Consider the following 12546-nt stretch of genomic DNA (forward strand, 5'->3'; position numbering starts at 1 on the left):
TTTTTAGCAGTTTCTTTGGATATTTAATCTTTGTATCATTTCAGTTTCCTAACACATTTTAGTCTCTTTTTCTGCCCACACTGATTCAAGACCAGCAGTACTGTGCCTTAGCAGGAGTGATCATACTGCACAAGATCTGACACTTGTCTCAGAATAATAGTAGTTAGCACGTTACATTTTCCAGAAATGCGCAAGTCTAAGCCCACTAGCACATTGCACTTTAGTGAGGTATTTTAAACATGAGAAAACTGATATTCAGTGGCTTGCAAGGTTAAGTGACTCACCCAAGGACACACAGTAAGCTAATATTGGACGTGGAATTTGACCTCAGAGGCAGAGGTGGAGGAAATTTTTAACCAAACATTTTTTGTCAGCAAATGCCAATTTGATGAATTCTAAACTTTTTTTCTGGCCAGCCCTGTTCAGGGACTCCTAGCTTCAGGTCTCATCAATTACATGATACAGGTGCTGTGCCTAGAAATGACATCTTCCTCAAGACGTCATAGAAGTTATATTGTGGTTTTTTTCTTGTTTCACAGTTACAGAATGTCAGATGTCCTTAAGAGAAAAAACCCACATCCTTTTCATTTTCAATATATATTAGGCACTTATTATGCAAGAACACACTGCAGCAATAATGGGGCTTCTCTTCACGTTGTCTGCTTCTGCTACCATTATTCTCCTGGTAATTCCCGGAGGTAAGTGCTGTAATTCATGATGTGTGTAGAGCAAGATGTATTGAAATAATGAAATATATTGATAAGATATATTGAAATAATGAAGTTATCAGTAAGTAAGAGAAAGAAAACATTTTTATGTATTTTCCATTGATTGCAAAAGTTAGGTCTATGACAAATCTAAAAATAACATATGAAGGGAAAATCTTAACTCAACCTGCAGAGAGGGGAGGCAACTGGAGTCTAGAAGAGTTATATTAACCTTGCCTGGTTCCCCTTCTCAAAAGATGTATATCTATCCAGGAGTCAGAAAAGTCCATCAGAAATGATGCTGTAATTGGCATAAATTGCTTCATTTCCAACCTTTTTTGAAAAAAATATTGTTCATTTAACGCTTTATCTGAATATGTAGTGAATTGTGTATCCGCTTTTTCAGAGTATACTTATAAATATACTGCATAATGTTTAGACAGTGTCAGATCCAGGGTTCTTTGGCATAATGAAAGCTGATGAACCTAGCAATGGAAACAACTGCAGCTCAGGCAAGTAAAGCTCCACAAGACCATTAGTATTTTAGGGTGGGATTTTCAAAATCAGGGCTGGCCTAATGCTGTTCCCATTGAACTCAATGGGAGCAGATTTAGACCAACACAGACCCATTTTAAAAATCCCATCCCAATACAGCTACATCCAGCACTGTAAGTCTGTGCATATATTTATACTGTATAATTACTCTAACCCTTTCTCTATGAATGGAATTATTTTACATTATATATTATCCCAACTGTGTGCAGCCTGGTTTATTTTTATTTTTAGATTCATGTGTGGACATCATTGGAGGGTATGCAGTGGCTCCACATTCAAGACCATATATGGCCCTAATCAAAGGGAAAGAATATTGTGGAGGAGCTTTGATCAAAGAGAACTGGGTGTTAACAGCAGCCCATTGTAAAATGTAAGTTCTTCTAAAGATTTCTCTCTCATAGAATGTTCTTACTAGTTTAACAGAAAAGTAAATAACACCCAGTAAGAATCAAAGCTAATGCTTGATACTGTAGATCTAGCATGCTTTAGAAATTGCCGTAACAAATAAAACTAATGTTCCATTTAGTCTGGTATTCTGTCATAATAGATAATTATGCAATAATATGCTGGTGAGGGTTTCTTCCAACTCCAGGCAATTAGTAGCTTATCTCCTGATGCATGAAAATTTATCTCTCTTATATTTTGTATAGCTAGTGTAATTGGGATTCTAATCTTATTATTACATTTTAACATTTACATTGGCAATCAAGCAATTGTGGTCTCCATTTCAACACTCTCATGAATAACAAAGGCCATAATAAAGTGCGCTAACCTTCAATCTATATGCAGAGATATTTTGTTAACTACTCTTTGGACGCAGGCATAAAATAGCAGCAGTTAACTCAAGGAAAGACTTATTGACTCTTTTCTTAGTCAATCACAATTTTGCTGAACAAAGTTCAAAACAATCCAAAATAGCTGCCCACAAAAGTGAAATGAAATTTGTGTCATTTCATTGAATAAGATGAAGTCAGTTCACTACCTGAGGGTATGCTAAAATAGCTCTTTAATTTATGTATTAATTTATATATTTATTAATAACATTATTTTCTTTATGAATTAACATTGTGAAATAGCAACATAAACAAATGAAGGTGAGGATGAACAAACTCTTTGCAGCTAGGGTCAGGGTGGCGAGTTATATGGGCCCATGGTGCCCATGCTCCAGGATTATTCAGGGCCTGGGGGCCCGGCTTCACCAATGTTTGGGGCCAGGTCTCTCCCCTGGCCCCACTTGCCACCACCACGTGCCTCCCCCAGAGTGTCTCTCAACCCCGCCTTCCACCCCTGGGGGATTTAAAAAGGCCTGGGTGCCTCCAGCCACCGCTGCCACAAGCAGCAGCACAGCAGGGCTAAGGTGGCTTCCTGCTTGGCCTCGCTCTGCACCACTCCCAGAAGTGGCCAGAATGGTCCTACGGCCCCAGGGGTGGGAAGGTGGTCTCCGTGCACTGCCCCTGCCCCAAGCGCCGACTCCGCAGCTCCCATTGGCTGGAAACTGCAGCCAATGGGAACTACTGGGAAAGTGCCTGAGGGCAGCGGTGCGCGGAGACTCCCCCGCCCCCCCAGCCTAGGAGCCACTGCCAGAGGGGTGTGCGGGTAACTTTCCAGAGCTGCCCGAGCTAAGCGCCACACCCTTCACCCTCTCCCACGCTCCAACCCCCTGTCCCAGTCCAGATCCCGCACCCAAACTCCCTCCCAGAGCCCACACCCCTCTCCGCCGCCTGCACTCCAACCCCCTGTCCCAGCCCAGAGCCAGCATCCAAACTCCCTCCCAGAGTCCACACCACTCCTGCACCCAAACTCCCTCCCAGAGCCTGCACCCCTCCTGCACCCAAACTCCCTCCCAGAACCTTAGGCAGGTGCGGGGGTGGGTGGGACTTGGACCCATTCTGGGCATCATCAAAAATTATACAAACCTGTTGCCTCTGGGTGGCCTTAATAATTTAGCTTGTGAGTCAACCTCTCTCCTGAGTGACAGGCTACCTAGCCAAATAATCTATCTGGCCAACCCAGGCATGAATATGAGATTTAAAACACAAGTCCAACCTTTTACCCCCATCAAGAGGGTTAGAGCTCCCACTTAGCCAGACCCCACACAGTCTCTCCTGGTAAGTCTTTCAGTCCCAATGAAACTTGGATCCCACAATTCAGAGACAGAAAGAGAGATTAATTCCTACTGTCACAGCCCAAACAGGTGAACATATTTAGCTCCTTATAAAGAGTACATCGGGCCCCACAGTTACAAAATGTTAGTCTACAAGAACATACAGAAAACAGAAAGCAATTCTGACTTGACCTGAACACAGAGAAAATGCAATAGCTAGCCAGCATAAAGTTCAGTCAGCAATTAAACACCAATATACCCTCCTAAGAAAAAAGGACCATTTCCCCATAGCCTTGCCCCCAGTGCATGAATGAGTGGAAGGGCAAATCTTGCTGAGATTGGAAGAGAGGTTGAATGTCCTCCAGTCCTATATCCCAGCTAAACTTAAATGCACGTGCAATTTCCTCTCATGCAATCACAGTGTACTTTAGAGTCACTGGAGCAATTAGTGGCGTGGTCTGATATAAAACTGGTCCTTGATTGGCCAAGAAGAGCATAGAATCCTAGGCATCCATTCAAGGAACCCCGAGCAAGCACAGATCAGTAAGCAACACTTCCATTGACTGGTGAGTCTGTGAGGAGGCAGGACACTTAAGGGGAGGCAATTGAGCTGAATTAGATGTGGGCTGAGGAGACAGTGTTGAGCTCCTGATCGGAAATATTTCAAAGGTTTGGGATTCAGGTTCAAGGTCAAAGCAATGATACCATTCAGATTTGATTTCAGCTCAAACAGCATCCAGATTTCATCACATGCATCCAATGAAGTGGGTATCCACCCATGAAAGCTCATGCTCCAATACATCTGTTAGTCTATAAGGTGCCACAGCAGGACTCTTTGTTGCTTTTTCCAGATTTCATTAGTTCTTCTCATGAGATTTCAACCCAAAATGGCATAAATCACATAAAGGTCAGTTTTTATAAGATTTCTGTTCCCAGAATAGCAGTCCTCATCACATTTCTGATGCATCCAAACTGAACCCAGAAAATAGATCTCTTCCACCTTTGTATCAATCCCAGAACCAAAACTGTAGGGACAGGTTTGTATCTGAAACCTCTCCAAGATCCTGTGAAATTCATATAGGTACAGATATGGCTGTATGATTTTAGCTCATTTAATTATTTATAATTATGAATTATAACAATGTGCTGTTTCTTATTATTTAACTTACAGTAGTGTATTTATCAGCAAGAGAGTATAGTACCTACTAGAAATGAACACTACTGAACACATGTATAGTTTTGTATGATTAATATAGTTAACTATGTTGTTCTTTTCAGTGATAGAAGAAGCACAGTTGTTCTTGGAGCTCATTCACTTTCAAAGCAAGAGAAAGAACAACAGAGGTTTAAGATTGCAAGACCAATTAGCTTCCCATGCTTTAATAATCAGACAAAAGAAAATGACATTATGCTTCTCCAGGTATGGAATTTTTATTAAACATAATTATAAGAATATGAAACTTTCTATCCTGTATGGATATTTGATGCCATGCCCCCTGCCTTAGAAAGACTCCAGACAAAAATCTTTAGTTATATAATATTTCTGACTTTGTTATTCATACACTCATTTGTCCTTTTATACTTTCCCAAACTTCCTGTACAGACTTCTGACTTCTTATAAGGAGCACTGCCTGTAGAAAATATCTTTGTGCACATAATATCCTATACATGACATCTGAATATGTTAAATAGATATTGTGCAAAGTCTTACATAATCTAATGTTATAGGGAGTGTTGTTAGTCAAATATCTGACTCCATTTAATATTTTGACTTCTCTTAAGCTATACATTAGATTTTTTAGAAATCCATTAAAAGATTGTTATTTAGGAAATTAGGAAAAGCTCAACTTACAGTTGCCCGATAGTGCACCATTCCCATGAATGAGGCAGCGGTCCAGTGGAAAAAAAATACTGTATCATCATATAATTAAAGACTATGTGATAATAAAATTCATGAGCAACTGTAAATCTGCCATTTCCTAAATTTCAAGCACTTGACTTTGCAATCTAAATAACATTCTTTTAATGTAGTTTTTTTTTGGGGGGGATGGAAGGGGGGTATCTATAGTTTCCTAGGTTTTTTTAAAGGAAAAAAACAAAAGTATGTAGTGTTCTATTCAGCTACGAAAGACCCTCTATCATGCAACAGTAGGGCTAAACCCCTGAATCTTGAGCTCTGTAGTATAGATTGCTACCACATGAGCTACAGGACTAACAACCGTAGCTGGCTAAAGGAAAGGCAGAAGGGGGCAGCGGGCAACTGAGGACATGTGCTGAGTCTATGGAGCAGTCACCAGGACTGGCCTAATTCTCTCTCTTCTGTCCCACTCTTGGGAGATAGGGGAGCCCCAGCTCCATGTACCCCTCTGGGTGGGGGAATGAGCCACTGGGGCCATGTGCTAGGGCCAGGGCCATGGAATGGGAACTGAGCCCAGTCCAGTTTTCTCCCCCCTCCCCCTGTCAGCTGCTCTGACATCACCTAGGTAGAGCTGGTTGGAAAATAGAGTGGGCGGGTGGTTCCATAGAAAATTTCAACAAAACCTTTTTTCGTCTGCTTGTTTTACTCTGAATTTTCTATTAAAATTTTCAATTTTTTGGCAAAATTTTTCAGCCAAAAACCAAAATATTGCTATTCAAAATGGCATTGTGGTCCCTCATGGGAGTTCTAGTTCAGGGGCTTTATGCTCCCATTCTCCTCTATAGGACTAGCTCTCCAATAGCTCTCTGATATACTCCTAGACTTTAAGACCAGAAGGAACCTTCATGATCATCTAGTCTTGCCACATTGCAGGCCACAGAACCTTGCCCACCCACTCCAGTAGTAGACTCCTAACCTCTGGCTGAGTTACTGAAGTCTCAAGTCATGATTCAAAGACTTCAAGTTTCAGAGAATCCACCATTTACACCAGTTTAAACCCACAAGTGAGCCATACCCCATGCTGCAGAGGAAGGCAAAAAACTGCCAATCTCTCCCGGGGAAAATTCCTTCCCAAGTCCAAATATGGTGATCAATGAGCCCCTGAGTATGTGGGCAAGACCCACCAGCCAGATACCTGGAAAAAAAATTTCTGTAGTAACTCAGCTCCCTCCCCATCTAGCGTCCAGCCATTGGAAATATTAGCTACTAGCAGTCACAGATTGGCTACATGCCACTGTAGGCAGTCTCATCATATCATCCCCTCCATAAGCTTATCAAGCTCAGTCTTGATGCCTGTTAGTTTTTTTGCCCCCAGTACTCCCCTTGGAAGGTTGTTCCAGAACATCACTCCTCGGATGGTTAGAAACCAACCTTCATCGAATTTAAAGTCCAAACTTGTCGATGGCCAGTTTATATCCATTTGTTCTTGTGTCAACATTAGCATGTCACTTAAATAACTTTCCCTCCCCCCAGGTATTTATCTCTCTGATATATTTATCTCTGATATATTTATAGAGAGCAATCGTATCTCCCCTCAGCCTTCTTTTGGTTAGGCTAAACAAGCCAATTCTTTGAGTCTCCTCTCATATGACAGGTTTTCCATTCCTCTGATTATCCATAGTAGCTCTTCTCTGTGCCTGTTCCAGTATGAATTAATCTCTCTTAAACATGGGTGACCAAAATTGCACGCAGTATTCCAGATGAGATCTCACCAGTGCCTTGTATAATGGTATGAACACTCCCTGTCTCTGCTGGAAATATCTCACCTGATGCATCCTAAGACTGTATTAGCCTTTTTCATAGCAAAAATTCTTGTTGTTAGTCCCTAAATGCATGGCCTTGCACTTTGCACTATTGAAATTTCATCCTATTTCTATTACTCCAGTTTTCAAGGTCATCCAGATCTTCTTGTATGATATTCTGTACTCTTCCATATTGGCAATACCTCCCAGCTTTCTGTCATCTGTAAATTTTATTAACATACTCCCACTTTTTGTGCCAAAGTCATTAATAAAAATGTAAAATAAGGAACTCCACTAGTAATCTCCCTCCAGCCTGACGGTCCACCTTTCAGTATGACCCGTTGTAGTCTCCTCTTTAACCAGTTCCTTATTCATCTTTCAATTTTCATATTACACCCCATAGTCTCCAATTTAACTAATACTTTCCCATGTAGAACTGTATCAAATGTCTTACTGAAATTCAGGTAGATTAGATCTACTGCATTTCCTTTGTCTAAAATTTCAGTTATCTTCTCAAAGAAGGAGATCAGGTTGGTCTGGCAAGATCTACCTTTTGTAAAACCATGCTGTATTTTATCCCAATTACCATTTACCTCTATGTCCTTAATGACTTTCTCTTTCAAAATTTGTTCCAAGACCTTGCATGCAGTTGAGGTCAAACTAACAAGGCCTGTAGTTTCCCAGATCACTTTTTTTTTCTCTTTCTTAAAAATAGGTACTATATTAGTAATTCTCCAGTCATAGGGTACAACTCCCACGTTTACAGATTCATTAAAAATCCTTGCTGTTGGGCTTTCAATTTCATGTGCCAGTTCCTTTAATATTCTTGGATGGAGATTATCCAGGGACCTCAGTTTGGTCCCATTTAGCTGTTTGAGTTTGACTTCCACCTCAGATGTGGTCATTTCTACTTCCATCTGCCATAATGTATCACTTTCTCCCATTTTGGTATCAGAAGAAGGTGAATCATAGGAGTCCTTGGCCATGATGCATCATGTGAAATGTAGGCCAGCCAGAAAGCCCATCCCATAGAAGAGATTTGGAGCATAAAGCTCCCAACCCATAGTTCCCATGAGGCACCGCAAAGTCATTCTAAATAGAAATATACCTGGGTTTAGCCACAATATTTCGTTTTTTAGTTTTTCAATTAAACAGAAATTTCTGCAGAAAGCAGACACATTCACACAAAATTTTTTAAATGAAAACCCAATTTTCTGTCAAAAAACAGTTTCAATGGAAATTTTTGACCATTCCTACTCCCAGATGTTCCCAATACAGTGGTTGTTGCTGCTTTGGCAGAGGCATAACTCCAGCACTTTGGAATGTTCCTGTGTTCAGCTGTTTTGGCAAGTTGCCCAAAATTTTCTGACGACCATAAGCTGGAGAAGAGAAATTATGATTTTCCATAGTATCTTTTGGAAAGCTGAATGAAATCTCATGGGGCAAATGAAAGGCACTTCCCTAGCTCAAAAGTATTCTGCTGCTGATTACCAAAGGTCTGAGAGCTTCTCAAAGAAAAGGTCACAAAAATACTTCATAATCATAATGGAGAGTATTGAGCAACTTAAAGATAGGGGTTACTACCAGCTACACCTGCAATAACCATGTCTTCTTATTATCCAATAGCTTCAACAGAGAGCAAAAATTAATAAAGCTGTGAAAATCATTAAGCTACCTAACACAGACACTGATCCCAAACCAGGAACAAAGTGCCAAGTAGCAGGATGGGGAATAATTAAGAATCGAGAGCGTAAACCTTCTGATATCCTGAGGGAAGTCAACATCACCATCATCGACAGAAGAATCTGCAATGATCAGAATCACTATAATTATAACCCCATGATAACAATGAACATGGTGTGTGCTGGCGATGAGAAAGGAGGAAAAGACTCATGTGATGTAAGTAGATATACTGGTTGTACCCATCTAGAGGTCCTTAGAAATCAAATGTAGAAAAATAGGTATGATGGGCCCATCAGAGTGCTCAGGTCTTTAGTTCAGCTGCAAATCAAACTAAGTATGTCTGAGAGTTATAAAGGACTATGCTGATCTGATTTCCCAAGACTTAAAATCAAAGCTTCTGATTTGTAAACTATCTTGAGGGCCACTGGACTTTTATGCTTTTCGGAAAAGGTAAAAGAGGAAAATATTTTATATTTATATCTTAGTGGAAAAAGAACAGTGGAAATGACCAGTCTTTACAAGGGTAATTCAGATTAACCTACATGGGTCTATTCTAAAAGCCACTGAAATCAATGGAAAGACTCCCATTGACTCCACTGAGCTTTGGAACAGGCTTTACATGATCTAATACATTTCATATGTACATAAGTTAAGTGATAAAACAAATTTCAGCCATATCAAGTGGTGATAGCTATACATAAACAGCCATATTTTTTAAATGTTTAAATATGTAATTGGTCAGGATAAATATTATATCTTTTTTTTTTTTTGCTATAAGTGGAATAATCCATCAAAGAGTTGATTTTTACAAAAACATTAGTACTCACATTCTCTGGCAGGTAATAAATGAGTACCCACTGCAGATCCCACCCCAGTAGCTCACGACTAGCCTTATAACTTCTAATAGTAAAAGCAATGGGTTACCATAAAATTTAATGCAGAGACACTCATTTAATAATTAAGAACTTAATATGCTTGCACTCCAAAAGAAAATAAGTACAAGTTTGCATTGAGGTCCCTAGGCCAGTCCTGTGGAGCAGTCAGTACCCTCCTCTGAAGAGTTGAGGGCACTCAAAAAACAGTCTACAAAAGTTGCTCAAGACCTTACAAGATGTGGCCCCAATTGTCTGATTCTGCTATTATTAAAGTCATTTGTATAATTCTCACTGACTTCAATGGAAGCAGAGTTAAGACCCAAGTCCTGCTTATATTTCTCATGAGTCATTTCAGGGCCTTGAATCATTTCATTTCTGATACAGTAAAGGAACACCCATGTTCATTTGGTGGGTTCAAAAAGGAGGTTGTCCAGCCTATCCAGAAGTAATGGCTTATACCTTACAATGCATTAACAAATAACACACATTCCTTCGTTTCATGTCCTGCATCTTTCTCTCATACAGTCCGTCATCAGGAATGATCCAAGCCTGTTATTCTAAAAATATCTGAGAAAGTCTAAAAAATTTATTCTACATCATATTTAAACACTAAATTGATCCTGGTTTAGGTAATGCATTTTCAGGATTTAACAAAGTCTGATTTAGTTTATGACCACTTAGTCTCTGATCCTGAATATACTTTAGAAATTTATAACGTTAATCACATGAGTAGTGCCAATGAGGGCTTGAAGGATCAAGAGAGGAGATACTACTTTGATGGGCATTATCAAAATTCCTAACATAGATTTTCAAATCCACTTTACTTATAATCTAAATCAGGAGAAAGAGTAGAAAAAGACAAAGAATATTCTGTCTGCTGCAGAATATTCCATCCATTTATATACACTGGGGGCATGAGGGGAAATCACACCTCTTGGCAAATTTGTCTAGTATGTTATGGCTTGGTTTATTGATGATTTCAAAGGTTTTGTCCAATTCTCCATTGTCATAGAAGCCTTTCTATCCAGCAATAAAATGGTTAACACACTGTACTACCTGTTTTATACACATCCCGACAAGTACATTACTAGATAATTAATTTTCCAACCAAATTAGAAGTTTTACTTTTTGATTAGATTTACTAATTATTTCCAGAACCTTTCTGCATTCAAAGGACAAAGTTTCCAGTTTGTTTCAGATTATTAAAAAAGTACATGTTCATTATTACTAAATTAGATTTATTCTCTATTTCATTCACAAATGAATGGATCAGATTCAAACCTTTTCTTTTTTTAAAAAAAAAACAGAACACAGATTCTTAGGAAAGATCAATAGAAGTAAGAATTAATTTCTAAAAACTTTCCGCAGACCTTGTCCACCCACCCACCCACACACCCCAGTTTAATTAGCAGTGTGTTTTCAAATCTTTGTAAATTCTGATGTAAAGTTTGTCTTCCTCTTCTTTAGGGGGATTCTGGTGGTCCTTTGATATGTAATGGTGAATTGAAAGGCATCACCTCCTTTGGCAAGGCAAAGAAGTGTGGTACTCCTCAATACCCTGGTGTCTACGCTCGTCTTACGAAGAAACATCTTCTCTGGATAAAGCAAACCATAGGGGGTGACATAGATTAAGTCAGTCACTGACTGATTTTCTATTGCTCTGATATACATTTACTTGTACCAAAATTTATTTTTGAATGACTCAGTCAGTGTGACCAGAGTATTATTCAGTAGCTTCATGTACATACCATGGTTGAAGTAGTAATTTCACTATAAGCCCTTTCAATGGCTTGTAACTTTCCCATCAGAATTCACTTTGGGGCACAAATTTCATCTATGTGATTCCAGCAAAGAAATGACCTTAACCCCAGGACAACATGAACATAGCATTCACCTATAACAGTATATGCCCTGTAGTCTCAGCCATAGAGGGGCTAAACAGGTGCTTCATGGCTAAGGAAAGAAGTATTACTTCACCCTTACAAGTACATTTACTAGATCTCTGCATAGATAATGAGCATGTCAGCTCAAGGTCCAATCCGACTCCCACTGAACTGAGTAGAATTTGGCCCTAATTGCATATTGAGAATAACTACACATATCTAGATCTGGATTTCCGTAAAAATCCTAGAGAGTCACTGAGAGTCTAGGAATAATCCCAGAATCCTGGAGATACTGTTGATGCCTCTCCTTCCTCTGATGATCCCATGATTTATGTTTGCCCCCCACCTTCTGAAGGCCCTCTGAAGGGGGCTATGAGGTCTGGCAGCCTGAGGACATGGCGTTTCAAAGACTGAATACTTCATAGGGAAGTTTATTTGACTGTGAAATCTAATGATTTTGGATTTCCTAACGTCTATGTATCTCAAAACTTCAACCATTTCATTCCATTATAATATTTTGCATTTAATAAAGAAAAGGCAAAGTTTGTGGCTTGAAATATGCAATTATCTGGAACATCCTGTCTCTTGCAGTAAAAATACTATGTGCAGTTTTGAACATGTAAACTATTTGCAAACCAAATCAGGGTATATACTTGTTTATAACATACATTATGTTAAACATTCAGCTGAAAACTCTATTGTGATGGGGTTTGCAGGGTGCAACCTAGACTGTGGGACTGCTGAGCCCTCCAAACCCACTAACCTGGGCTGCCTCTCACATGTGATGCTGATATCAAGTTACAAGCCTCTGACAGGCTCTGCACTTACACAGACATCCAGAGGCAGGGACACATCCAAATGAGTTACATTAATGGTCTCCCAGCCACTCATGAACCATCAATAGGGAGGCTTCAACCAATGCCCCTCAGCTCCCCAGTCTTGCACTCCAGAACTGTACCATCTTGCACTGGTCAGAAGCCTGACCGGTGTAAGTTCATTACTGAGTTCGCCATTTCTTCATAGGAAAGTGGACATGCATCACCTTTGTTAACCTGAGCTTAGATTCCCCCAAGCACTTC

At 39.8% G+C, this 12546-nt stretch overlaps 1 protein-coding gene across 1 annotated transcript; it reads left to right on the forward strand.

Moving 5' to 3' along the window:
- Positions 1-613: 613 nt before the first annotated feature.
- Positions 614-12031, forward strand: LOC120408238 (granzyme A-like). The gene is made up of 5 exons (XM_039544941.1): positions 614-698; positions 1494-1632; positions 4645-4786; positions 8653-8925; positions 11052-12031. The coding sequence occupies exons 1-5, from the start codon at positions 614-616 to the stop codon at positions 11214-11216; spliced, it is 804 nt and encodes a 267-aa protein (XP_039400875.1). The 3' UTR covers positions 11217-12031.
- The last annotated feature ends 515 nt before the right edge of the window (positions 12032-12546 follow it).

This window comes from Mauremys reevesii, linkage group 6 (genome assembly GCF_016161935.1).
Source record: "Mauremys reevesii isolate NIE-2019 linkage group 6, ASM1616193v1, whole genome shotgun sequence".
NCBI classification, from domain to species: domain Eukaryota; kingdom Metazoa; phylum Chordata; order Testudines; family Geoemydidae; genus Mauremys; species Mauremys reevesii.

Coding starts and splice junctions, on each gene's coding strand:
- LOC120408238 (XM_039544941.1), top strand. CDS start 614: ATGCAAGAACACACTGCAGCAATAATGGGGCTTCTCTTCACGTTGTCT. Junction 699..1,493: donor TCTCCTGGTAATTCCCGGAG/GTAAGTGCTGTA, acceptor TTTTATTTTTAG/ATTCATGTGTGGACATCATT. Junction 1,633..4,644: donor ACAGCAGCCCATTGTAAAAT/GTAAGTTCTTCT, acceptor TGTTCTTTTCAG/TGATAGAAGAAGCACAGTTG.